The 27617-nt window shown below is 40.4% G+C and overlaps 2 protein-coding genes across 3 annotated transcripts in view; one reads left to right on the top strand and one right to left on the bottom strand.

Annotated features, from left to right (window-relative positions):
- SPATA17 (spermatogenesis associated 17) overlaps positions 1 to 15730 on the bottom strand; it is a 76460-nt gene extending 60730 nt beyond the window's left edge. The window contains 6 exon segments of the mRNA XM_028724628.2: positions 5217 to 5320; positions 10220 to 10270; positions 12267 to 12348; positions 13621 to 13710; positions 15337 to 15409; positions 15412 to 15730. Of these exon segments, the coding sequence (XP_028580461.2) occupies positions 5217 to 5320; positions 10220 to 10270; positions 12267 to 12348; positions 13621 to 13710; positions 15337 to 15409; positions 15412 to 15730 (719 nt within the window).
- A 75-nt stretch (positions 15731 to 15805) lies between these two features.
- GPATCH2 (G-patch domain containing 2) overlaps positions 15806 to 27617 on the top strand; it is a 100560-nt gene continuing 88748 nt past the window's right edge. For both annotated transcript variants that reach the window (XM_028724622.2, XM_028724626.2), the window contains exons 1-4: positions 15806 to 15905; positions 17421 to 17471; positions 22291 to 23010; positions 26442 to 26503. In XM_028724622.2, the coding sequence (XP_028580455.1) occupies positions 15850 to 15905; positions 17421 to 17471; positions 22291 to 23010; positions 26442 to 26503 (889 nt within the window). In that variant the 5' untranslated portion in view covers positions 15806 to 15849. The remainder of the gene's footprint in view (positions 15906 to 17420; positions 17472 to 22290; positions 23011 to 26441; positions 26504 to 27617) is intronic.

Raw genomic sequence — 27617 nt, 5'->3', positions numbered from 1 at the left:
CACTTACATCAGCTCTCTGAGCCTCAAAGTCGATAAAAGAGCTTTCAACATGAATTGGCATTACATCAATTTCTGGGGATCACAGTCAGTAGTGCATCAGCAATGATTCCTCTGATTACTGCCTTCCTGCCCCAATATTTACTTTCACTAGCAGAGCTATGCTAAGTAGAGAGGAGATGAGACACAGGAGTCTACGAGAAACCACCAAGAAGTTATATGTGCATTTAAGATGAGGGAGGGAGTGGAGTTACACTTAAATGAGGCTTCAGGAGTTTTACTGCAGAAAGATACAGTAGTTTTCTACTTACTCACTCTGAGAACCTCCCAAAATGTAACAAGGAGAGCATGCATAGGCTTTGTGAGAAATAACACTATGGTAGGGTTGCCATGTTTCAAACTATGGGCCAAAATTGTTGAGCTAGTTTGGCAAAATTGCCAAAAGGACCACAAAAAAAATTTAAATTTTTTTAAAGGAAAATTGCCAAAAACAACACTACCAACACAGGTTGCCACATGTCCGGATTTTTCTAGACATTTCAGCAATTTCCGTCAGACACCGCTTCCAACTGCAGTATTCCACCTATGTCTGGGAATTTCCGGATGTATGGCAGCACTACACTATGGTCATATTCTTTTTAAGTCAGGAGTGGGGAACCCATGGCCCTAGAGATGTTGCTGAACTACAACTCCCATCAGCCCCCATAAGAAGTTAGAATTACTTACCCCAATGTGCATAACTTTACACTTGTTCACATTTAATGCCCATTCACCCAGTTTAGAGAGCTAACTCCTTGCAAACTGTTCCTGTTCTTACACTTTCCCTTCTTCACTTAATGCCTTTTCCCTTTTAGAAGGGTCCCGTCCAAACCCAATAAAAAAACTAAAACCAAGCCAGAAAAAACCAGATAACATGTCCTGGGGACAAACAAAAATGTGTGGGTACAACTAGCCACAAAACTGAAAGTGTGGGGTTCTCCAGATGTTTTGGACTACAATTCCCAACATCCCTGACTATTGACCATGCTGTCTGGGGCTGCTGGCAATTGTAGATCACAACATCAGGAGGGCACCACATTGGCTATCCCTGTTAACCATATCAGTCAATTAGTCATGAGTAAATTCAGTTCGTCTCTAGAAAGAATAATTATAACACAATGATTAAAAAGCAAGATAACGTACTGTTTTAATGGCCCACTACATCCCCCCCACCTAAAATCCCACCTAACATTTCATGCGTATGAAAGAAGAGTTACAAGTCTATTAACATGAACAGAGCAAACACCCCTCTCCTCTGGTGTTTCTCTCCCAGATAATTTTACTTCGAATCTTGGTGCCTGGCTCTTTTACCCTGAACCGGAGATACCCTGTCAGATGCCTACAACTGCATAGAGAAGGAGTGATATAATTTAATCAATTACAACCCGAGAATTGTGTTTTCAAAAATCTCATTTATTAATATATAATCTTTAGGTAATCATATTTACCCTCCTAATTTATGGAATATTTATAATGCTATATGTGTCCTTGAAATAGGGACAGCATACTATGAAAAAGTGGCCCAGCTACTGGAGTTCATAAATTTTGTTCAGCTTTGGATGAGTTCAAAGAATTGCCATGTAAGAAAAGCCTTACAGAGGGAATTTATCTGATTATGGCAGTAATAATTACCCAGCTGTTTATTGCAGATAGAGAAATAATTCATGTAGGCAATAGGCCGTGGTGGCAATGACACTCCACATTTAGTAAATATGCAAACTGTTCACTTCTAATTAACCAAGCTAGAGGATGCCCTTATTAAATGTATAAACTAAAAGTGCCTTCCTGACAAGTGATGAATTGTTACATTGCACAAACTCTTGCCACAGAATTATTGGAGTGAACTTGGGGCTTAACTTCATTAAGAGATCTTGTGGGATAGTTAAATGAGGATGGACAGCATAACAAGGCCAGCCTGACAGCCAATGATATGTTAGAGCTTAATGAAATTGCACCTTTTCCTTCTTTTCTACTTACTTTACAGTTAAGATCCCACTTTAGATAAAATAGGAGACTGTGAAATCTGTTGCAGTTGAGACTATATAAAAGTGTGTGATACACACTGAAGCTCATGTTTTAACAGCAGAATCAATCTACAGAAGATACTAAAGTCCATAAGTAACCTTAATAAAGGTAGTTCAGCAGCCAAAATGTCCCATAATTACTTTATCACTGCTCTGGAACTGCTTTAAGTTTCATCCCGGCTCTACGGTGAATTGTTCAATTAAAAAAAGTACAACAATGAAATTAGTTGCCAAGTTTTTGAAGAAACAGATTCAAATTTGGCCAACACTTTAATTTTTGCCTGGAAGGTAATGGGCAGCCATATCAGTGTAATATGCTGCCATTTACCTAATCCTGTTAAGAGGCAGGACACCATCTTCTCCCCAAAGGAAATCTCCAAACAGTGCTCAAAAGTAGTCACAGAGAGTTTGCACAATTAACTAATGTTCATGTTAAGAAAGACTAGTAACGGTATCAGCCCAGATATCACACACACACAGTTTCAAATTACTTGCTTTCAACAGAACATTTCTCTGTTCCAACCCCTCTTGCTCCATTAAAACTGCCTAGTCCTAAGAACCGACAGGTTTCCTTTGTGTAGTCTAGTCATACTGTTTGTGCTGGGTTTCCAGAGCCCTCTTGAGGAACAGAATAGGGTGTGGAGACTTTTTGGCTCCACGGGACAGATCCTTATTAGGATCTGCATCAAGGGGCCAAATCTGGCAGATGGGCAGGACCTCCACCTGTCAATCACATGATATCATTATGTCACATGAAGGGGGCAACAGGCTTTTGCAATAACTTTCTTGTGAGTCACCCTGAATTTACTTACTAATAAAGATAGGATATAAATGGTCAAAATAAAATAAAGACATCTACAAGGACATTGGACAATATTTGTTTACAATGCTGTGATATGCTGGTCAGACCTACTGAAACACTCGGTTTTGTTCCCAAGGTGGACAAACCAACTGTCCTTACTTTTCCATTGATTCTCCCCTGAAGATGTACCTTCCAGCTCTTTATCCCCCAGTTGTGCTTATTCGAATCTCAGAGCTTGGCTGAGAAATGTAGGGTTAAAATGGCCAGGGTGGATTTGGAAGGAAGAATGGCGTAGGTGCCCTATCCTGCCTAACTCTTTCTTGTTTTAGTGTTACAAGGCAAACACGGGGATCCCACATTTGTCTCATAACTTGCAGTTCAAGCCAAAGGGTCGCCAGTTAAACCTATTTCAAATGAAGCTTAAAGCCATAAGCAATAGCAAAGGGCTTGTGGATAACAGTTCTAATGAATTCAATCTATTCCTGAAATTAGCTCATTTTCTCAGTTGATTGCATCCCACCTTTAATGCTGCAAAACATTAAGTAACAGATAAAGTCAATGTATATCTGAAACTAAAATTAGAAGGGAAACTCAGTGTATTGTAAGTTTCACTATTAACAGCATTATGATTTTTATTAATGCTGCCAATCTGTATCTCTAAGGCTAGTTTTTAATTTCACGATATCATTTTCTTGTTCATAACCTAGGGCAGTTTTTGCCTATGGGGCTATAGGTTATAAGTGGACACATCTAGAAAATGCATACTCAGTCTTTAAATTAATCACACCAATTTATCTTTGTAAGAGGCAGGCTGTGAAAACGTAATCTTACATATGTGTTATATAAACATAATGACAAAGGGGGATATCCAGACACATACGGTGGTATTCAGCTATGTTTTACTCCATGTAGATTCACTAAAATTAATAAGCACAACTAGGGTAGATTTATTAATTTCAGTGGGTTGCCTCTGAGTAAAGCTTAGCTGAATACCACTCATAGAAGATTTTTGTTTCCAAGTACTGCTTGATGGGGTGTTATTGTTTTGTTTTTATGTTATGTATTTTGTTTTTATACTATAAACCAGCCTGTAATCTTTATATGAAGGGTAATATACAAATTAAATTTTTAAAAAATTCTGCTGCATTTTTACTACAGTATTTGTGTTTACAAGAATAACTAAAATGTGCACAAATGCCTTTTTTTGGGTAAATTTACAAGATCTAAGGATTGATGCATCTTGATTGGAGCTGTAACACAAAGTAATTATTTCTCCCACAGAGAGGATAGTTCCAGTAGACTAAGAAGATTATGATTTCCCTTTCTGAGTTGCTAAAAATGAAATAATCTGCCAAACAGGGCTGAAGCGATGGGAGAAGACCCATGATGGCAAAAATCACATCAAGTGAAATTGTCATTTGTGGGCAATTCTCAGACCAGGGAATCTGCGGCCTTGCAGATGTTTTTGGATACCAACTCCCACCAGCCCCATTTAGAATGCCCAATGGTCAGGGATGATGGAAGCTGTTGTTGTTGGCATCAGTCTGTCTCGAGAGACAGTGGAGTGTGCCTCTGGGAGTGAAGTCAAGCCACTGAGTTAGCAGGACTGAAGTGTCCTCCCTGGGGCACAAGCCTGGGAGAAGTTGTATTCCAGCCAGATCTGGAGGATCCCAGGTTCCACACATCCATTTTAAAGGGATAGTGACACTCTCTTGGTGTCTTGACCTACAGACCTTAAGGAAGCAGTGAGGCCCAAGAGACAGAATGTTCACTGCACCACTGAGTTATGGAGTTGAGTCTAACTCCGGGCTGATTTACTCTATAAACACTCTCAGTGCACATGGTGGACAGTGGTGGCAATATTCTCTTAACCATCTCCAGCTCCTTGACCCCTGAGAGACATATTTGGTAAAGGCACTGGAAAACTATCATGGCCTAGCAGCATGTGCCTTGTCTCAGCACCCATCCACCAGAATTAGGGCCCACATACATGTTGCAATTGGGGTCTTAAGCCTCTAGCACTACTTCATTATTCTACAGACTTGTTAATATAGAAAGTCCAGAGTATTTTTCTCCTGAGCAGATGGAAAGAGATAAATTCTGTGTTGTATGTATTTCAGCTTTGGGCTCACTCCAGTGGATTTAGTAGAATCATAGCTGCATGCATACTGGTATAAACGAGATCATAATTTGCACCACATGCTTAGTTAAGAGAAAGAAGAAGACTACTTTATATATTGGATAATGGAGGCAATTCTTTCCATGAAGAAATAATTTAATTAGCACCATAAACTATTTAGAAATATATAAAAAAAGAAATTTAAAGTTTCACTACTCAGTATTTTTATCTTTACCTGACCAGCTCATTATTCAAAGCAATAGCTTCCAGGTACTTCTTCAGTGCATAATAATTATGGATATATTTTCGCACGTAATAGCCTCGCCATCTTTTCTGAATCTAGTGGAGAAAAAGCACATATATTTGCTTCAATACTTTTTTTGCAAGAGAGATCACATTGTCAATTTATATTAAAAATCTAGTTTTATGAGAGATGATATTGCTTTAACATCAAGCATGCATGTTTACATAATTACAGGTATAAGGAAAAAGTAGTATATTGAAATAGTACTTATTGATCAAGGAATGCTAAAGTGAACATGAGCTTACAATGGTTGTGTAAGATATTTTGCATATTCCAACGAATTTTGAGGCCATTTAGAATGAAAACCATTCACCTGCTTTTCAAAGCAGTACCAAAAGAAATAAGTATTATATTCAAGTCAAAGAAGTTAGTCACGTTTAAGTTAATTACAGTGTATCATGTAAATTAACATCTAGCTTATCCACATTTCAAATTTCACTAAAGCTATTATCTTAAGAATTGGTCTGTATTTTATCACATAGAAGGCTATCTGTCTCTGTTTAGAACTTTAAAGGCTCTTTCCCTACAACTAAGGAATGCTAGGTGGAGTTGCTTGGCCACAAAATACATGATTCTGAATGCCAAGGGAAGTGATTGCTGAGCCATATTCACAAGGAAGGTGCTGCTGGCTTTTACTTTCCTGTATTATCTCCCAGGGGACGCGGGTGGCACTGTGGGTTAAACCACAGAGCCTAGGACTTGCCAATCAGAAGGTCGGCGGTTCGAATCCCTGCGGTGGGGTGAGCTCCCGTTGCTTGGTCCCTGCTCCTGCCAACTTAGCAGTTTGAAAGCACGTCAAAGTGCAAGTAGATAAATAGGTACCACTCCAGTGGGAAGGTAAACGGTGTTTCCGTGTGCTGCTCTGGTTCACCAGAAGCGGCTTGGTCATGCTGGCCACATGACCTGGAAACTGTACGCCGGCTCCCTCAGCCAATAAAGCGATATGAGCGCCGCAACCCCAGAGTCGGTCACGACTGGACCTAATGGTCAGGGGTCCTTATTATCTCCCAGAGAGTTAAACTTTCCTGCCAGGTTGGATGGGGCAATGCAGGAAAGATAAGCTGTGGCTATTTCAAAAGAAAGCTCTGAAGGATTAAACAAAAGATCCATTTCATCCAGCATACATTTTCCACAATGGCCAGCCAAAGAGAAGCCCACAAGCAAAACATGAGGGCAACAGATATCTTCCACTCAGTTGCCCAGCATCAGGTATTCAGAGGCACACTGACTCCAATACTGGAGGTAGTACACAGCCATCATGACTCCTAGCCACTGATGGCATATCATCCATAAATTTGTCTAGACTCTTTTATCGGCTGAGGTCTTGCAAAGAGTTCCAGAGCCTGTGTACGGCCTTCCCAGAGCCCAGTAAGCAAGGCAGAGGGCTTAAAAGCACTTTCCAGGGTGGGAAAACGCTTTGTAGAAAGAGCTTTTAAGCCCTCCACCCTTCTCTTCAGCTCTGGGTTGGCCGTGTGAGGGCTCTGGAGGCTCCCATGAGATCTCAGACAGCCCTGCAAAATCTTGCAATGGCCTCCAAAGCCTGGTAAGAAACTGTCTCCTGCTCGCTTTCTATTTATTTATTTTTTGGCAATCCACCTGAAGTAAAATCAGTGTATCGTGACTGGCACTCTTAAACATAAACTATATAGAGGAGGGGTGAAAAACCTTGCAGAGCACAGCAGTGGGTTTGATGTATCAAAGTGAACTCTGAAGCATTCTTGGAGGTTCTAAAAGTATTCCAGAAGGCTAACTCCAAACTGGGTGGTAGGCCAAGAAAGAAGCAGTTGACATTCGGAGTAAAGTCATGTAGTGGTGTCAGATAAGACTTAAAACACACATACAGTGATGGCTCTGAATTGCCTTTAACTATGCAGAAAACAAGCAGATAGCTCTTTATTACACAGCAGTAACAAAATGAAATATTATTATAAAGCCAGGTGATTTTATGCTTTATGTGCCAATCATACTCTGGCTGGACTCCTGCTGGGCTTCACTGGTCCTCCCTTTCAGGTCTAAGTCTTGAATAGGACATAGAGCAGGCCTGAACAAATAGTGATCCACAAAGATGGATGCAGCCCTGTGTTGTGTCATGAGAAGTGCTTGACAAACCCTCTGTTCTGGCAAGCCCAGGCAGGCAGCAAACTTGGGAGGTTAACTGAATTTATTATGGAATGCTATACAGTACAAGACTCGCAAACCACATTTAGCTTTATGGGTCAACTGTTGTTGAAATTTAAGCGGACAGCATGCATCTTTTGAGACACCTGTGTATGCAACACCCTACACATTTTTAATCCTTACATCTCATTGGATGTTTTCCAGTACTAGTACTATCCCAAATGGCACACACATTGTCATTAATAGCTTTTCCAGTACAGTCATAGTTTTATATACTCTGCATTCCCTATCATCTATTGTCTGAGCTGAAGAGTCCTAGCCATTTTAGTTTCTCCATATGCCAGAGCTTTTTTCTGGTGTTTCCCAACATAGTGCAGGACACACAACTACCTACCTGACTTTGCTGAATTGGTTAAAAAATGTAATACTTCCACTACCGTATCTTACAATTCCAAGGTGAATATTTACACACTCCTACAAAAGGCGAGTGTGTATGCCCTTCAAAGTAATTAGCAAGTTTCAATGGTGATTGGTACCAAACAATTATTGTCATTGATCAGTACCAAACAGATAATTTTAAACAAAGTCATTGTGTGCTCAGCAGATTACAGCTTGTTAACGGGCAAGTTCTAAATGACCTCTTAAGCTAGTCAAATCAATGATGCATATTCCTCATTAAGTAACATCAAAATGTAAGTGGTCTTATAAATAATGTTTATTTTAAGCACTAAAACAAATGGCAAAACCTTGATATATCAAAAGCCATCTGCTCACACAAAGATTGTTCCTTTAAAAAACATGGATTACTTTTGTTGTTGAAAATTCACAGCAACCCTTAAATCTTCCAAATGAAAAGGATGAATATATAACAACCCACTATACTAAAAGTAAATCTGATTCATGGAAAATTATGCATTATAATAATTGCTTTCTTTGTGCTTTTTCTTGTTCTAAAGGTGAGAGTTTGACAGTAGTGGGTTAGATATAATTAAGGGACAGCTTTAAAGAATGCACAGTGACACAAAAGCCATTACACCAACCAGGTGTTTTGCCTTTCTGCCCGAATCTAATTTTAAAACTGTTTTTCAAAACGGAAGATATGCTGCACTGGTACAATGAAGCCGTATCAGGCTACCCAAGGCTTTTATTTTTTATTTTTTTACTTACACACATAGAGCATTTTTTCTCTCCCTTTTCACCTGAAGGCATTAGCCTATGGGCAAGATTCAGCAGTTTAGCAGCATGGGATTGCATAAGGAAAAGGAAAACACTGATAGGCTGGGTACAGCATACAACTTTTTATTTCCTGTCTTTACACCAGCAGATTAATTTTCAGGTATTATGCTCGTTTTATGCCAATATTTATGCCAATGATTTTACAGGGTTTATAAATGCAAGCATCACAACAATTATGGTGGCCCTCCTCTGCTGAACACCAAGCACAATCTCACTTAAATTAAAGAAGCATTGCTAAATGCATTAAAATTGGGAGGATTAAGGGCTGGATCAAGATATGCTGTTATGAAAACGGAAGAGTGCCTCCCATTTGTAGAAGTGAGTCAAATGCAGAAGAGGCTTCCATTCAGCAAATGGGATGTTGCCACATCAGGAAGGAGGGAAGGCAATTTCCACAGATTTCCTCTCCCTTCTGCAACTTCCAGTGCCATCTCCCATTCTGCTCCAGAGGGTATCTCAACTCACTGAAACATATTTCAACCACGGGGGTATGGGGAATCGGCAAAAATTGCCTAGCCTCTTCTGCCGGTGAGAGCATCCAGTTTGCGGAGTTCCACTCCATGCAACTTTAGATCCAATCCTACGGATTTCAGAGTCTGGAATGTTGAGACCTAGGTATCCCCCACCCCTTAGCTTGACACTAGGCGTCCTACAGAGTCTATATACCATCACTGATCTAGATTACCCAGAATGTCATCTCAGGTAATCCAGATATGTGGTTTCTAAGAGATGGGCAGAAGAAGAAGTCATACTCTGATTTTCATCCTTAGTAAGCTGAGGCTGACAGAAGGTGTGCATGTGAAATACAGGAAGAATGTCTGCAAAAGAGGGACTGGGTGCATGTGTGTACTTCCGCGTGGTCAGGGCCAGGGTGGTTAGGGTGTCATACTAGAGAGACATGGGTTCAAATCCAGTCATGACTCTGAACCAGTCATTCTCACTTAATCTAACCTACCTTATAGGACTGTTGTGAAGGTAAAGGGGGAATGAAAAAAATCATGTAGACCGCCCTAAGAGGAAAGGTGGAGAAAATGCACTCAATCATAGATAGCAAAGGCTTCAACACAACAATGAAGGGCTGCACATGCACTTCCTCAGAAATAGCACTGATCGGGGGGTATTGAGAGGGAGGGCTGCACCTGTTCTCTGTTTCCACCTCTTGAACAATGATCAGTGTGATATCCAATGATATTATTCAATTTTTAAAAAAACAACAACAACCACAGATTATTTAAATCTTGTAGGGACAATGCTTTGAGTCCATCATAGAAGAAAATTGGTGGGTGGTGGGTGGGTGTACACATATATAAATGAATAATAATTTAATAGCTATGACAAAGCGCCCCAACATTTGGAATAGAGAAGAATTCACACATCAATATCTTAAATCAAACAGAAATTTTCAAAAATGCAACTTAGATTACTTAGTGTAACTTTAAATTTGTAACTATGTACCATTTCCTCACTTCACCATCAGCATATCAATCAAGTGTATATTATTCTGGGTTGCTCATTTTATTAAAAGCAAATTCAGAGCACAATTGACTTTTCATTTGTTTAACAAGTGAAGAAATATTTACCCTGACAGCCATTTCATTGTAGAAATTCATCTTCATAATAAAATATGCTGTCTGTGAATCAAGGAGGGGTGGGGGGAAAGATGGCATACATTTCAGTTACACAAAGACAGTACTCCTATTTTTACATATAAAAGATAAGAATCTTTATACATAATACATAATAAGAGTTCTAGGCTTAGAGAGAATAAAATCAAACTTTGTATTGAAGAGATAGGCTTCCTAATACATAATGCAGGCTTAACCAGAAAAATCTATGGTAGTCAAACTAGCAGCTAATGGAGATATATGATCATAAAATGCTCTCCGCTGAGTTTGATAATCAATGGTGCTCTACTGAGAGTAGAATAACAAAGCAGAAATATTCACAAGTGCTGGTGACACGTAGTATTGTATGATTTATTCACTGGGGTTCTTTTAACCAAAACTCACAGAAACATAAAAGGAATTCATATTTCAAGACGTCTGGTTTAATGAAAAATTCAAAGAAATGCTGTCTTCAGTCGAAATCGTTCAAGGATATGGATGCAGTGATGGAGCAAAATTGTGCCTTCCAACCATCTGTACTAAATGTTATGTACTTAGTTGCCTCCTGAGTAATTCTTGGGAATTTTGTTTCATTTAATATTCATTCCAACATCATAAAATCATAAATACAATGATAACATGTTACAGTGAATCCCCTGATATAGAAAACATTTCCTGGTTCCCTTCCAATAAAGGCGAATCCCACTCTGAGTGAAAGAATCCCCTGTTATAGCAAACACTCACTTGGCAGGATAGGTTATTTTAATGGATACATCACTTTACACTAAGCTTTCACATCTGTTCCGCCCTCTAATTACAAATGCAAAATGAACATAATTCACAACTGCATCATAAAAAGTAAAATAAGTACTTTCAAGGCAGAAGATGTCCTTTATTCAGCATAAGTTGCAGACTTGGAGGGGAGGGGGACTACAAATCAAAGGGAAAAAGTGATATGTGGTTTCCTTTTCTCTCACTACTCCCCTCACCCTCCCTGGCAAAGAAGAATTCACCGTAAAAGGGTTTCACTGTAATTAGTGTTATTTGAATTGCCTAGTCTGATCCAAAGCAAATTGTCTGTGGAGAGCAGCAGGACTGGATTATTTATCAACAGTCTGGGCAATTAAGAAACAGTTGGCTGCAATATGTTATTTACAAATGAACACAATGATGCTACTTCATTTTAAAATTCGCTTTCTTCATTACATTAGGCCAGGCATAATTCCTTTCATTTAATTAAAGGAGGTCTTAAAATGCTGGCTTTAATATTATATTACTTCCTTTCTAATATAGCAAAAAATTATCACAGGGAAGGGAGAGCTTTTTAAAAACCAAAAAAACTTAAAATCTGTTGTTTTAAAGCCTTGGAACAGCTTATTAGGTTGCAGGTAGGATTCACTCTGCTTTTGAGAACTCCTGAGTGGGACTACCCTCAATGAGGCTTGCCTTAAGCACCAAATTTAAAAGGCACTGAATGCAAGCTCTGCTTGCAGAGGAACAACTGGAAAGGTGGGCGCGCACCAAGACTCCCAGTTGTCCCTTCGTAACTGTGGCTTTATCTGCCCCACACTTGATGTCTCAGATGTGGGGCAGGTGGCCAGTTGTGGGGAAATGTCCTTGCAAGTCAAATTAGGCCCCTTAACAGGCCTAATCTGGCTTGCAAATCAGAGGTTCCCCATGCCAACTTTAGTAGGAGTGCAGCCCCATCTGGAAGAGCTATGGCCAATGAAGCCAAGGGTATTCCCTCTCATTCTTCCCTTGAATTCAGATCTTTAATACTGTATTCTTTTTTCTAAGAGCAACAGAACCTGTGAGTCTACAACCAGCCTAGAAAAGTTAACAAGACCTACCGGTAATTTATTTCCCCCTCTTTAATCCTAAAACATTTATACCTGATCAACAGCATGTGAATTTAAAAGCTAGCAAGTACTTGGCCAAACTGAAGATATTTCACCTACTTTGTATTTGCGTACAGTCTTATGGAAAGCTTACAATAATTTTTAATTACAAATTTAGTTTTTACCTCCACCATTTCTCTGAATTTTTGTCTTCCTTGATAACCCCGCCACCATTTCTGAATAAAAACCATCATTTTGTTCAGATACCTGAAACAAAATACCTTGGTAAGATTTTTTCCCCCTGGAAATAGTGAAAAGTTGAACCATTTTTAAAAACCCAGTGCATGTAGCAGTCGAGCTTGACAATTAAAATTTGGAGACTTTTTATATCAATATGCATCCTAAATTTGAGGTGGCAGCTTAAATCTTGATGCTTTCATCCAAATTTTTGGAATACATGGTATCAATCTGGGATTAAAAGTACGAAGTCTTGCCTGAATCATGGACCCCTTCCAATGTAACTTCTTATGGAGCCACAAAGGAATAGGGAAGAGGATGCGAAGATTTAACAGTTTTAAGTCAGTGTCAGCTTCTGACAAGGATAAACTGGCAAAACTACAATCATCTCTGGCTACTTTCCACTTTAGGCTTGTCTGAACTTTGAGCCTCAGAAGAATAGTACCAAATTCCACTAGGCTGGTTTGGACATAACATTGTTGGCTTAATAAACCATAGTTTATCCAAGTGGGAGCAAGCGATGGGCCCACACTCTTCCTCTTTGTTCCTCTCCATCCTTCTTCCACTTGTACACCAGATTCTGCACCAGATCCCTGTTACATCCAAAACAAAGAACTGCTCGGTCTGTTTTCAGATCTTGGTTAACAGCCACATTAAGCCACAGTTTCCTGTTCCAGACATAATGGTAATCTTTGGTTTGACTAAAGCTGGCATGCAGGAGGAGAAGGAGGGGGGGGGGATGGATGACAGTGGAAATCACTGCCCCAGTGGTTGTTCTTGACTTAATAATTTACTGTCTATAAAGTCAGGAACATTAAGTCTGTACTAGACCATTTCATGTGGTCCTCTGCAAAGTGGAAACATTCAAATAAGGGGGGAAATGACCCAGTTCTCTACACATATTCCTCAATGCACAAGCGTGCTGCACAGGGTATAGAAAGGCTTGCAAACCCACATGCTTCTCTACAAGAAGCCCCAACTATTAGTGATTGCCAGGTTGTAACCTGGAAAACTTATTGTCTTTTAAGTCTGCAGCTGCATTTGGAGATGGTGGTTTCTACCACCAAAATAAGAAGAAAATTTCAAAATAGCCGAAAGCTATTACTTTTTCTAATTTGAAAAATAAGGGGGTTCAATGTGCAAAGCAAGTTCTTAACTTCAGCAAGACTTGGCAAAGTGGTAAATAACATACAGATTTAGGGTGTAACCAAAAGTCATTTTGCCCATAAATAAACGCTTATGATATCAGTTGGGGTGACTTCCAAGTATGCATGTCTACAATTTGGATGCAAATCAAATTACCGGATATACGCTCGGACTTTGCATCCTCGAAACCAACTTTGAATTTTTACAGCAGCATAATATTCTGTTTTTCTATATTCATCTACGCATCTGAAAACACAAGAAATGGGTTTTCACAATTTGAATTTTGGTCAGTCATACAATGACATGTAAATAAATAAATGTTATGATTCAAGAACAGAAGAAAAAACAAACAATATATTCTCTGAGTAAGATCACATTCTTTTATTAAACCTAGCAATACACTTTTGTCTTATAACTGCTGGGCAGTAAATAAAGAGTGGTGTCCAACATCCTTGCAGTCTTTCCTGATGGAGAAATGATTGTTGCCTCACAGAAAAACAATGTTAGTGCAGCTGTAATTATGGTGTATTATGTTAACTCAAAAACAAAAAAAAAGCAGAAAAGACAGGAAATGGGGTGGGGTTATTCCCCGAAATCATAAATATTTAAAAAATTAATCTAATGCCAATTATTATTGAATCCATATTGGACAAGATGGGGTGGGTGGGACTGTGAGTGTGTATGTTACGTTAGCCCTGCAAAGTAGCTGTAACTTTTTTTGCTAGTAAAGGAAAGAGTTTGAATAGCATATGACAACCTAGGAAAGTTATCAACCTGGTGGATTGCTTTGGGTTTTTTGTTTTGTTTTTGAGGGAAATACAGTGGGGTGGTAGACTCTGAAGTTGACTGTGGTAGCAGTGCAATTAATTAAGAGGGAAAGAAGAGAGTGTGGGAACAAACAGAGAGTTTCAGTGGTGAGTGGAAAGATGTCTGGATGCCACATCTACAACTCATAATCAACCCAAGGGTAATCCTGGATTACAAGTTTCTGAGATGCCAGGTCCATCTGGGGCTTGTTGGTCTATTTACAGTATTTTATTTCTTTGAGAGATACCCATGCCTCTTGGGTAGGGGGGACATTTTTAACCCCCCCCCCCCGTTTTTTAAACATTTATACCCCACCTTTCTCCCATCACTGAAATCAAGGCACAACATAGATGTGGTTCCAAGGAAGATGCTCACTGGAGGCACTGACCAGCCCTAGACTAGACCTGCTTAGTTTTGCCAAGATGGCCACTTGTTACCTTCAAACCATAACTTGGCATCTTTCTAGGACCAGGAAGCCTCGCAAGCAAAGGGAAGCACTGTAAGAGTATTCCACTAGTGACAGGGCCGTGGCGTGAGCCCCCTTGACTGGACTTAACCGTCCAGGGTCCTTTACCTTTTTTACCATGCTAGTTTGAATGGCCAGGTGCAATGTGGATAGGTCTCCCACACCTTAAACAACAGGGAGAGAGAGCTGCCCCTCTCAAAATTATAATCCAAGCAGTTGCTAAAGGTCAGAAGCAAACAAAACCCCTCACTTTTCTTTTGCCCACCCCATGCCCCTGCTACCCCTCCCAGAAATGAAGTGGGGGGGGGGGGTGTGAGGTCTCCCTTTCGATTTTTTTTTGCGCAGTCAGCAACTTGTTCACCTGTGGATTTTATCCTACTGGGAGCGGAGGAAGAGAGGGAAAGGGCAGCTCCTGGTGCTGCTCCGGGGCCAAAACAAAAGAAGAAATTATCTCTCTCTCCCCCCTTCCCCCCCAGCAGCAAACCTGGGAACTTTCCCGGGGGGGTGGGTGGGAGGGAGTGGCTACTCCGGGGGCAACTCCGGCTCCTCGGAGAGGCTGGGGAGTGCGGCGCGAGCGTGAGGGCGAGAGGAAGCTTTACCTGTTCCTAGAGTAATACTCCCCCTTGAAGAGCGGCAGCCTCTCTTGCAGCCTGGCCAGAGTGGCCATCTTCCCCCCTCCCAGCCGGCTCCCATTGATGGTGTACAAGGAGTCGGCATGGCAACCGGGCCGTACCACGCGAGACAGAGCGGGGGTTGGGGGGGTGGGGAAAGGGACAGGAGGGAAGGCGCGTTAAGCCTGAGGGCGATGAGGCCGTAGAGGAAGGCAGGACGAAGCGGGTCAAGCGGTGGTCGCGGCGAGGACGAAGACGCCACGCTGCTGCTGCTGCCGCCGCCGTTCCTGCAGCTGCTGCTGCTTCGGCTACCCCCGCCAAGGGAGGAATGGTCGGGCCCGGTTTCCTCCCAGCGCCGCGGCTGCTTCCGGGATTCCATCATGGGGGACTAAGGAAGCGCAGCAGCCCCAGAGCTGGCCCGGTGGACGGTCACCTTCCCCCGAGTCTCTGCGAAGCGGCACCCGCCTCCCCAGGGAGCGGCCGACGGCGGGCGCCGGGTACATGTTCCGGGGGGCTGAGCCCAACCCGAGCAGACCTCCGGCCGCCAGGAAGAGCTGGTGAGGGGCAGGGCTGGGGCAGGAGGAAGGGGTGGAGGAAGGAGGTGGAGGGTGAGGCCTGGCTCTAGGGAGGGAGGCGAGGGGGGCGGCTGGGGGGGGGGCAGGCGGCCCTGCCAACTGAACGGGGGTGGCTGGCTGGGGGGGCTGCTCCGCTCCGCTGCTGGGCTTTGAGCAGCATCTCCGCCTTCAGAAACAGGCAGGTGAAGAAGCTGCAGCATGGACGCCCCCGTAGTGACCTGCTGGCTGCAGGGGGGTCCGCTGAAGGTTAGCAACCCCTGGCTGTGAAACGTGTGCCAACGGGGTGCAGGGTTTGGATTGGAAAAGAAATGGAGCGGCTCCCAAACTTTCCTCCCCACGAACCATTTGAACATTGCTGAGGGTCTGGGTGGACCACGGAATGCACACATATACACACACGGTTTCCTACTTGCTGTAATAATTGTTAATGCATTGTACCAGGCGCTATATGATTATTAACTGTGTTTTTATTTCTTCCTTTATGGCTTGTGTGTTGCATTTTGTTTCAGGACACAGTAGAATTCAAACTGAAATAAATAAATTGGCATATGGCAACGACAAATGCAATTGAAGGACTCTAAAAGAGGCAATAAAATAAAATCAGTATGTTTAACGCAATGGATGTGCCATCTCCACTCTTCAACATCAAATCCACAGGCACACAAGCGGGCCATCCAGATGAAGCCCGCAGATTGCTGGTGGTCTGCAGGCTACAGTTGGGAAAGTGCTGCTCTAGCACACAGTCTCCATAAAGTGCAATGGTAGTGAGAATTAGGAGGCAAGCCATCTAGAGCAGACTGGGGTATTGACACTTTGGCTATCAAGATGATATTAATGGGGCTACAGAGTGACTTTTTCATTTTCTTATATAGCTGAGTTGGCCAGAATGTTGTCCACAGCTGGGATGATGATTCCCAGGATGATACTTGTAACTTCTGAAAACTGCACTGCGAACTGAGAATTACGTTTGCATTAATTCCCTGTAAGAGTACAAAAATAAAGTTTAAAAAGTAGTATGAAGTAATAATATATATACAATATATACAATCACTATAAAAATAAGAAACAGCACAGAAATTCATGTCACATTTGTCAATAGCTGAGAATGCTTGTAAGCCACTGAAAAAAAGCTTGCTTTCATGTAGTCCATGGTAAATAGAACCAAGGAGTGAGAGCTTATGGCCTGGTATTGTGGAGGCAGAAATATGCAAAAGGGTTGAGGGAGGGAAGCAGCAGGTACAGTATATGGAGCCAACAATGACAGTATATGATGTTTACAGGAAGAAGCACTTGGTTCTGGAGTGAAGCGGCTAATAAAAATTGGTCATTGCCATATGCCAATTTAACCCTAGCCCCCTCCCGTCTAAACAGCTAATATGAAAATGAATGGACATTTGTACCTATTGGAAGAGGATAAAGCCACCTCCATCCTCCTGCAAGTTGTCTCTCACAGTGATATAGGAAATAATAGTCTTTCCTTTTCTCATGGCTATGAAGGTTGAGGGCACAGATGTTAAGGACAGGGACACATTTTAAACAGCTTAAATGGTGAGTAAAGTTTATAAAACATGCATGGCGTAGAGAAAATGAATACAGTTGTCTTCCTCTCTCATAACACTTAAGCTTGTGGACATGCAATGAAGCTTACTGTTGAAAGATTCAGGACAGATAAAATAAAGGACCTCTTCATTCAGCACATAGTTAAACTATGGAACTTATTCGCACAGGAGGAAGTATTCGCTACCAATTTGAAGTTTTTAAATAGGAAGCAATAGAGGGCAAAGCTATCAATGGCTACTAGCCACAATGGCAATGTTTTACCTCCACTGTCAGAGGTATCATGTCTCTGAATACCAGTTACTGGGAATCACAGATGAGCATAGTACAGTTACACTCAAGGGGATGTCCAGCTTGCAGCATCCTACAGCTATCTGGCTGGCCACTAAAAACAGGATGCTGGCCTAGATGAGCCATTGGCCTGATCCAACAGTCTCTCTTATGTGGAGATGCCTTTGTACCATCTGCTGCTCCAGCACTTCATATGGGGAAAATGTATATATTTTCTGAACAAGAAATCATATTTATTGGTTGATAGTATACATTACTGTATATTGCTTTACACCTAATAGTGCAATTGTACAACCTAGAAGTAAAATCTAAATCCTTTGGTCATGCCACCCACAGGCACTTGCCAAGAAAGAAGAGAGAGCTTTCTGTTTGGCTCTCCATAAACATACAGGCAACATCACTTGATGACTAAGAATGCCCATGCACGCATTTTGAAAGTCAAGTACATTTGACCAACGTGAGATTGGCTTCTCATTGTTATGATCAAGTTGCGTAAACATGCACAGGATTGAGGTTTCCATAAACAAAGGCTTGTGATACTGGGCAAAATAGTATTGTTATATGTAAAGTAACATAACTGTCTATTATGTTTTGAGTAGTAGAGTAATATATATTTGTAATTTGAGAACTAAACATGTTCTAGAGCAGAGGTTGGCAAGGTTTACCTTGCATGGGCCTGTTCACTCCAGCAGAGATCCCTCTGTGGGCTGGATTGTGTGCACGTGTGAACGCCCACGATTTCCAGCGTTGGCGTCTGCTCAGACACAATTTCCAGTATCGGCATCTCAACAGACGCGATTTCCGACATCGGCGCAGACATGATTTCCAGAGCTGTGGAAGCGAGTCTTCACGCCGTGTTGCATCAGTTTAGTGCAGCACGGGGATTCGCCGAGCGGGCGGCTCGGTTCGGGGGTGGCTTGTGGGCTGGTTAAACAACCCCCGTGGGTCACTGGGCCTTAGGTTGCCAACCCCTGTTCTAGAGATCAGGTAGCTGAAGGGGTAAAAGAGGACAAGTTCAGCCATGGACTCAGTGGATAATCCTAGTGAAACACAGGATAACATCTCCTGGATCCCAGCACCTTTTATGAGTTACTAGTTATCGGATCAAGTAGGAAAGCTAATGAAAATAAACTCAATATGTATTCTGTCATTTATAATGCTTAAACCCATGTCTCCCCTCTGGTACTTTTAGACACATTTAGGAGGTGGTCACAATTTAGCTACGTTGTTAACAGGTCTACTTTTTGCATTTCATTTGCATCTGATTTCTGTTTATAATCCCACCATGTGTATATATACTTGCAGCTGAGAATTATACTTCGTGCATCTGATGAAATTGACTATGCCATAATAAATGTGTTAGTCCTTAAAATGCTACAAACTCGTTTTAAACAGGGTTATCTTTTAAAAAGGACATTAATTGATATTAAAACATAGATACAGTAAGCAAATCTACCGTATTTTTCCATGTATAAGATGACCCCTAATTTTTTTGACCCAAAAATAAGAACATGCACCATGCACTATCTGTGTATAAGACGAACCCTTATTTTAAACTTCAAAAATTTAGGAAAAAAATTAGTCTTATGCATGGAAAAATATGGTATTTACTTTTAAAAAAATATCTGGCTGTTATTTGCCCTGGATTGCCAGTCTTCAGTTCTATGCACAGTAACCCCACCAGATTCAGGAAGATTTAAGCGTACATACTGTATTGGCCTGAATATAAGCGGCACTCGAAAATGAGGACAAGGGACTATGCACGGGGCGAGCACCGCTTTGCTGCGCTCCTGGCGCTGTTTGCCCCACGCTTCTGGCTGCATACCGTAAGGTCGCAAATATAAGCCACACTTCAACTTTTCACAGTCGGAATTTGGGGGGAAAGTGAGGGTTTTATTCAGGCCAATACAGTAACTGGGTTTAAGATTACAACCTTAAACAGCGTTACAGTGTGATTGCTTCAAACTATATTGCTTCTAGTAGTGCGTAGAGAGGTCAGCATTTAGTAAACTTTATTGTTATAGCTGAATGTAAAGGTCACTGCAGGCAAACTACAATTTCTTTAGCTTAATGTCTTCTTTGAAACAAGAAGTAGATTTTATCACTAGCTGAGGGGCGTTGCTGTAATTGTCTTTGCTATGCGATGTAAAACACTGAATGTGAGATATTAAATGCCTGAGAGAAGTTCAGTAGGTACAACTCATACTGTCATAACACTTAAATATTTGTTTTGCTAATAATACAAGTTGCAATTTTTGAATGCTGCTTGCATGGGTTAAATTTTCTGTTTAAATATATCATAAATTCTGAAATAAGGCAAATAGATGCCTACTTAAGGTGGCTTAGTGGGAAAATACAGTAGAGATGTACTTTCTTTGTTCTACATTTTAGGAAAAGAACAAGTAAAGGAACTGAAAACTTAGTCTCTGGTGAATGTTTACAAGTTTCTTCATAACTACTTTCAGTAACAGTTTCTTCAGATATCACCCTCCTTTGCAAATCTGCGTCCTTATGATGTTTTTCTTTTGACTGCACAATGTTAGTGTGGTATAAGTTTCTTCTTCTTGAACAGAGGGAGAAGGCAATCTAAGTGGTTCCTGTTCCTACAATAAAATGTTTTCTAGGGGGGCACCTTAAAAGACTATCTTCAGAGATAGACTAGAAAGAACAAAATGGGATGGAATAATTTGCTTCTTGTCCTATCTTTAAGATCCATGTGCCTCACTTTAAAATAAAATGCTGCCATTACGTTCAGATTCTTGGACGTATATATTAGAACTGATGAATAAGGCTATACTTCAATCCTGGTATTGCATTACCTGAAAATATTTTTCAATTTTCAATTCATACAGATTTTCCATCATAGATACGTAACGTAAATCAGTATGCTGATATTTCTAAATTGTAACCCAACCATGCTGCTCTTCAGTTTTTCTTGGTTACACCACTCAGATACTGAGCAGTAATTCTGCAAAACATTAGACTATTGGCTTAAATGTTAGCCACTGTTTCTTGATGCCAAAAAACTTTTCCTCAATTGGACAACTTGTGCAGCAGACAGTATCATGAATCTCTTCCCACATCACTTACTAAAGTTTCTATGGGGGCTGAAATGCTGGTAATTTGTCCAGTCCTCAAATTTTAGATTACTTTTGCAGGTTCATTGTGAATAAATATTGTGCTGATTCATGTTGCCTGATTTCTCCCTCTTTCAATTCTCCCCTTGTGTGAATAGGAGAAATGTACCAGGAAGCCACCATTGAGATTGGCTTCTTGTGCTTTCTGAACCTGGGATCCTGATTTGTTGCTCCCTATTATACCAGGATTGCAGGTTCAGACAGCACAGGAAGCCAACCTTAATTGTGCCTTCCCTGTGATTTACTATGAATAGACAATGTACTGGTGCATATTGCCTGATTGTTTCTCCTGCTTGCGCCAGGGGAGGATTAAAGCAGAAATAAATGGACCACATGTATCAACATACTGTTCATTCACAATAAACCAGCAAGGAAGCTGCAGTTAAGCTTGGCTTCCTCTTATGTCTGAATCAGGAATCCTGGTTCATTGTTCTCTTAAACTATGGCTTGTTATTGTGGGTATAGGACTGTTATTATGATGATTATTTTACTAATAGGCGCTCTGTCAGTATGCTTTATACTATGTTTTTATCATTCATGTTTTGTAATGTGTTTCTAATGTTATAAATTTCCTTGAGATATTTTGATAAAGGGTGGTATATAATTTGAATTATTATTGTTATTATTAGCCTATCTATCCTGCAACAAACTAGGATCCTGGCTTCCAACATCATGGGAAGCCAAGCTTCATTGTGGGTAACCAGGGCATTTCTCATTCACACCAGGGAAGGAGCCAAGAAGGTGTCATTGGAATGCGCACATAAGCATTGTTTTCATAACAAACAACAATAATGCAGTCATTGAAAAAGTGAGAAAATCAGCATAGCTTTGATTTCCAAGCTCTTCAGGTCAAAATAGCTGCATCTGTCTCCTTCCAGATGTGTCACTTCAGAATTTCAGAGTCATTCTCATAGTGAGTCATGAAGTAGAAAGTTTTTCTCCTTAGATTCCAATTAGTCAGTAAGCAAATTTAATCAATATATTGGCAGTATAGGTGGCACTTAGGTGTGCTTGTTTAAATGGTTGTACCTGCATACCACATTCAGTCAGCCCATGTCAAAGGAAAACTAGAATAAGGATGTTCCCTATATTTAGAACAGCACACACAAGATACTTAAAGCCCTGTTTCATGGATCAACTGCATGGGAAATGGCAGTAATTACAGACAGAAATTAAATGTTTTAACTGGCCCTAGGTACTAGGACGGGTGAAATGAAAGATGGCACAACAATAAGATAATTTCCACATCTTGGTTTTGGATCCTGTTTCTCTATGTAAGTTTGATAAGTGGCACTTGAATGCGAAATGAAAGCTGTGCCTTTTAGGTGGTAGTGGTTCTAGTAGAAGAGCTTTCTTCAATTAATTTGAATTGTTTTTTTCAGGCAGTTCAGCAAGACTATGGAGGAACTAGTTCATGATCTGGTCTCGGCACTGGAGGAAAGTTCGGAGCAAGCAAGAGGAGGCTTCGCAGATACGGGAGACCATTCTCGCAGTGTCTCTTGTCTTCTAAAACGCCAGGCCCGAAAGCGAAGGGGGAGGAAAAGACGTTCATTCAACACCCATCACCCCTGGGAGACAGGCCACTGTTTAAGTGAAGGCTCTGATTCCAGCCTTGAGGAACCAAACAAGGATTATAGAGAAAACCATGCCAATAACAAGAAAGACCATAGCGACTCCGATGACCAGTTGTTACTTGCAAAACGCAGGCCGACGTCAAATTTAAATAACCTCAGGGGCAAACGGCCTCTATGGCATGAACCTGATTTAGCAGTTGACAATCTAGGAAATAGGACATTGCGGAGGAGGCGAAAGGTGAAACGCATGGCAGTGGATCTACCTTCAGAAGTAACAAACACGCTGACCTTACCGCAGCAGCAGCAGGATAACATTAAGGATCAGGAAATGGACAATGACAACAGATCTTGCCAACATCAAGAACTAACCAAGAGCAAAGTTAAAAAAAGGAAACTAGCAGCAAGTCGGCAAGGACCAGACATTTTGGATGAAGGAGTGGTCATTGAGAATGATGAAATCAACCAGACAAGCAAGGAGAAGATGGAATATGAGGAGCAAAAGGGCTCAGATGAAAACATGAGTGACAGGTTACTTTTAACATTTCATTTAATTGCAAGTTTTTTATTTTCAATGTGGCATTTGATACATGTTTATCGCTTAGTATTTTTTCTGTGTTTCATGATTAAAACATAATGTAGCATACTACAAAAGTGTGTACAGTTTAAAATAGTTTCAAGACTTCCTGCTACTGTACTATATTAGAGCTCTTATTGTCAGAATTCTAATTATGGAATAGTTTTACTGTCTTCCAAGTGTTTTTATTCATACCACCATACGCATAACTGTTGCATTTTATCTAAAAATATATGGGTGCTCTGAAGGTCAAGGGCAGTGCAATGCTGTGCACATTTACTCATAAGTAAATCAGAGTTCCGGGATAGTTGCTCTCAAACAAGTGTGTGCATAGGTTTGCTAGCCTTACTAACTTCAGTCATTATGATTTTTTTTTTACTGTGTTTCATGAGTTGTGAACACTCATATTAAAAGTGAACACTCATATTTTCAGTAGTTAGAATGAGCAAATAATAATTACAGGAAAACTATGCAAATTTAGATAAGTAATGTACATTGTAAAAATTGTACATGGGTAAAAATTCAGTTTTTTCCTTTTGCAGAACACTTTTTTGCACAATTTTGATTTTGTTAGTTTTAAACACAAAACCCTCTTTTTCTCTTTCAAATAGGACGTTTTGCAAAATCAGATAAACATTTAGAATCTAGGGAAGTATTTTAAAACTAATTTGATCCCTTGGTGCCACAAGGTCTTGGGAAACATGTTGAAATGTTCTTCCCTTCTAATTTCCACTTACACAACATTGGATGGCAAGTTCTAGGTCGTGTGTTTTGTTTTTGTGGTGGTTTATTTTGCCCTTCTACTCTGCCCCCTTTGTAAGCACTAACTCCATTCTGCATTCATGGTTACACTTGGTTAAGACAAAATGAGTAATCTTAGTACCCAGCCATACAGGTTGCCACTCTGCTCCTAGGTGAAGATACTGTAGGGTGCTGTTTTTCCCTTTCTTCTAGGAGGCCATAAGTTGTCCAAGAAGCCGACATTTTCAGGAGCTTTTGTATTTGCTGAAATTTTAGTAAACTAATTGTTTGGTGATGAGGCAGGGAATGGGGTTTAGTACATTATTGGTGCTCAATAAATATGAATTACAGTCTGGAGAACAGAGAGTCATGCAATGGTCAAATATTGTCAAGGAAGTAGGTTTATAATTTGTCTACACTTAATGGTAGCTGACCTCCTTTAGGGACAAGGCGCTGGGTGGCATGATAAAATCTAAATACTATAATTTACCATTTGTATTTTACATTTTTGTTTCATAGTTCTTGTTAACCTGCCTATTGCCTCCAGTATCAGTATCAGTATCAGTACCAGTTGTTGAAGAACACAAGCAGGAAAGTGCCTTTGCCCTTAAATCCTGCTAGTGGGCTTCCCATAGGCCCACTATATGACCACTGTGAGAATGAACGAACAAGGACTAGATGGGTCTAGGTCTCAACCAGCAGGACTCTTTATATGTTCTCAGTATATTAACACTTGATATACATTATAGCCCCCTTCCCTTCAACTGCTAGTTTGCCCTGCTGAATGTTTATACAGAGAGCACAGACCTCTCCGATTCAATGTATTTAATGGAGAAAGTATTACCAAATTCTGCTAGATGTTGCAGTGTTAACTGAATGTTTTTGAAGCAGGGCTTTTTCATTGAGTAGCTGGTTTTATTTATTTGTTAAGAGATTTCTATACTCTTAGACTGGTTTACATAAAAATAATATAAAACACAATAAGCAACAATGTTAAATTAATAAATAACATAAATAGCAGTATCATAAATATAACTTAGCCCATCAGCTTCTAAAAGCTTGACAAAAAAGGTGTGTTTTTGCCTGGCATCTAAAAGACTAAAAAGTTGGGACAAGCCTCACTTCATTGGAGATGTTATTACACAGACACAGAGCCACCACCAAAAAGACTTTTCCTCAGCCCCACACACTATTCGCCAGAAGAACCACTTTGATCTTAATGCACATCCATGCAGAAGGTATTCTGTCTTCTGTCTGGGTCCCAGACTATTCATGGTTCTAAATGTCAGCATAAGTCCTTTGAATTGGGCCTTGAAGATGACTGTCAAACCAATGCAGCTGTTTTAGAATAGGAGTTATATGCAACCAGCAGGCTGCCTCTATTAATTCCCTGGCTGCCACATTCTTCATTACTTCTGGATCATCTTTAAAGGCAGCCCCATGCAAAGCACATTACAGTAGCCTATCCTGGAAGTTACCAGAGCATGGATAACTGTAGCTAGTCTAACCCTGTTTGGAAAATGTCAGCATACAGAACCTTTGTCTTATCTAGATTCGGCTATAGGTTAGCATCTGCTGCCTGAATTACACACAGAAAGCAGAGAGTCAGGTCCACTGTTACAACATGGGTCATGTGATCCCATCACCCTATGCTTAACAAGGAACACTGTTGTATTTGCCTCCATGAAGCTTTTAAATGCTCAAGGACAACCACAAATAGAGAACATTGCAGTGGTCAGTCCTCGAGGATTATGAAAGTGGCATGGGGTTAGTCCTTTTCTGCATATGAGTGAAGTCAGTAGACTGGAAGAAACCATGATTCATAGCTGTTCACAGCTGCCACCAAATTGGAAATTGGAAATGTTTGAAAACTGCTTTCGCAGCAAATTTTTACATGGCTTCTTCCATGATGCTCATAGTCGCAAACACACATCTGTGCATAAACATTTTTTAACATGGATAGACAAGACGTTTGAATGACGCATATGAAACAGCTGTCAGCTGGGAAGTTAACATTTCTTTTTGCCATTAGAATCCCATTGATCCTGGGGGCGGGGGGGGTGTCTTCAGGGTGACATTTACTTTATTTTAATAGGTTGTTGTAGTGTAAGCATTTGTTCTTCCTCTAAATAATAGAATTCTGGTGAATCTTTATGCAGTGCATCTTTCAGAATATTTGTAAATGTTGAAAAAAGTCTTGCCCCTTGTGTTTCGTGCGTTGAAGAACAGATCAGAATGGTTTTGCCTGAGATCCCACCACCACCGCTTTTATTTTATTTTTTAACTGAGCAGCGGTATTTGGGATCAAGCTGAATTGCACAGCATAAGAAAGGAGCAGTGAGCATTTGATGGAAACAGATAATAAAATGCATCAATTGTGTCAGCACCTCATTGCAGTCACATCTGGCTTACTGTCAGGGTCCCATTAGATTCCTGTGGTTTTATGTGCCAAAAATAATGTTCTGTAGTTAATGGAACTGGGATATTTGCAGTTTGATATTTTTTTTTAAAAAAAATCGTCTTATTTTCTTTTAGATTTTGTGAAGGCTTAAGTTTCATCTGAGTGCAATCTTGTCTCTTTAAAATTTTATGACTGAGATATCAATTGCACTTTTGATCTGTTTCTTTCTCTCTGTTATTACAGTGAATCCAGCAGCCTGAGCAGTAGTGATGCTGGTTTGTTTACCAATGATGAGGGAAGACAAGGTACTGAAACAGTGCAATTTTTTTGTTTTTGAAATTGGATCAGATTCAGTTCTGTAAAACACTGAACGTTATTTCACAATTGGTTGGTTTATATCCCAGTATTTTTAATCTTCATTTGGGGTTTAGTTCTTGCAGATTTTAAAAACGTAAAACTATTTATCAATTTAACAGTGCAACCTCTCTAATTTTAGACATTAATCTTGTGAATGAACTGTGATTTTCTTATCACATTTTGTGTAAAGCAAAAAAGATTGTGGAGACGTGACTTTTTTGAGGCATCTTATAACAATTGTTATGTACTGCTTTCTTATTCTCTTAGGCACGTTGCTACGGCAGCATACACAGTTCAGGATAAGGGTTCAAATGCCTATATAAGGGCATGATTGATCCTCTGTTATTGGGACTTGGTCCTGGGTGCACCACCATCACAGCTGCTGAAGCTGGTGCTACTGCACGTACAACTTTCAACTCTTATATGTGTCACCACTACATAAGGAGCTAGTGAGCCCCATGTATTTAGGGCTAGTCATTTTGACTGGTCAAAGAATTGTCAAACATTTTAAATCATGAATTCGTTAAAACTGTTGAGAGGGTGAAGTATGTTAATAATAATAAAAATGTGTTGATTAACTCTTCTGAAGTAAAATATTCCAATCAATTTGGGAGAGGTCATAACTTGGTGGTCATGCAGGTTCCAGGTTCTATGCCCTACATCTCTGGCTAAGAAACTCCGGTATCAGGGATCAGTTCCCCTTCATCAGAGTAGGCAGAATGAGGCTAGGTAGACAACGTCATATGTTCAATTGTGTGTCACCAATAGTCAAGAAATCAAGCTGTTCTTTGGGGCTTTTATTTGGACTCCCAAGTACAGGCCAAACAATTCCAAATAATTCCAAATTTTGCTCAAAGTGAAATTAAATTTTAAAAATGTATATAGTAATTATTTAACAAGCTGGTTTTTAAATATTGTCATTCAGCAGAATGGGGTACCTTCCCCTAAATCAGGCATAGGCAAACTCAGCCCTCCAGATTTTTTGGGACTACAACTCCCATCATCACTGACCACTGGTCCTGTTAGCTAGGGATTATGGGAGTTGTAGTCCGAAAACATCTG

Source organism: Podarcis muralis, chromosome 3 (assembly GCF_964188315.1).
Source record: "Podarcis muralis chromosome 3, rPodMur119.hap1.1, whole genome shotgun sequence".
NCBI lineage: Eukaryota > Metazoa > Chordata > Lepidosauria > Squamata > Lacertidae > Podarcis > Podarcis muralis.
Note: the sequence above shows the minus strand (reverse complement) of the source record. Positions and strands in the feature narration are given on the sequence as shown.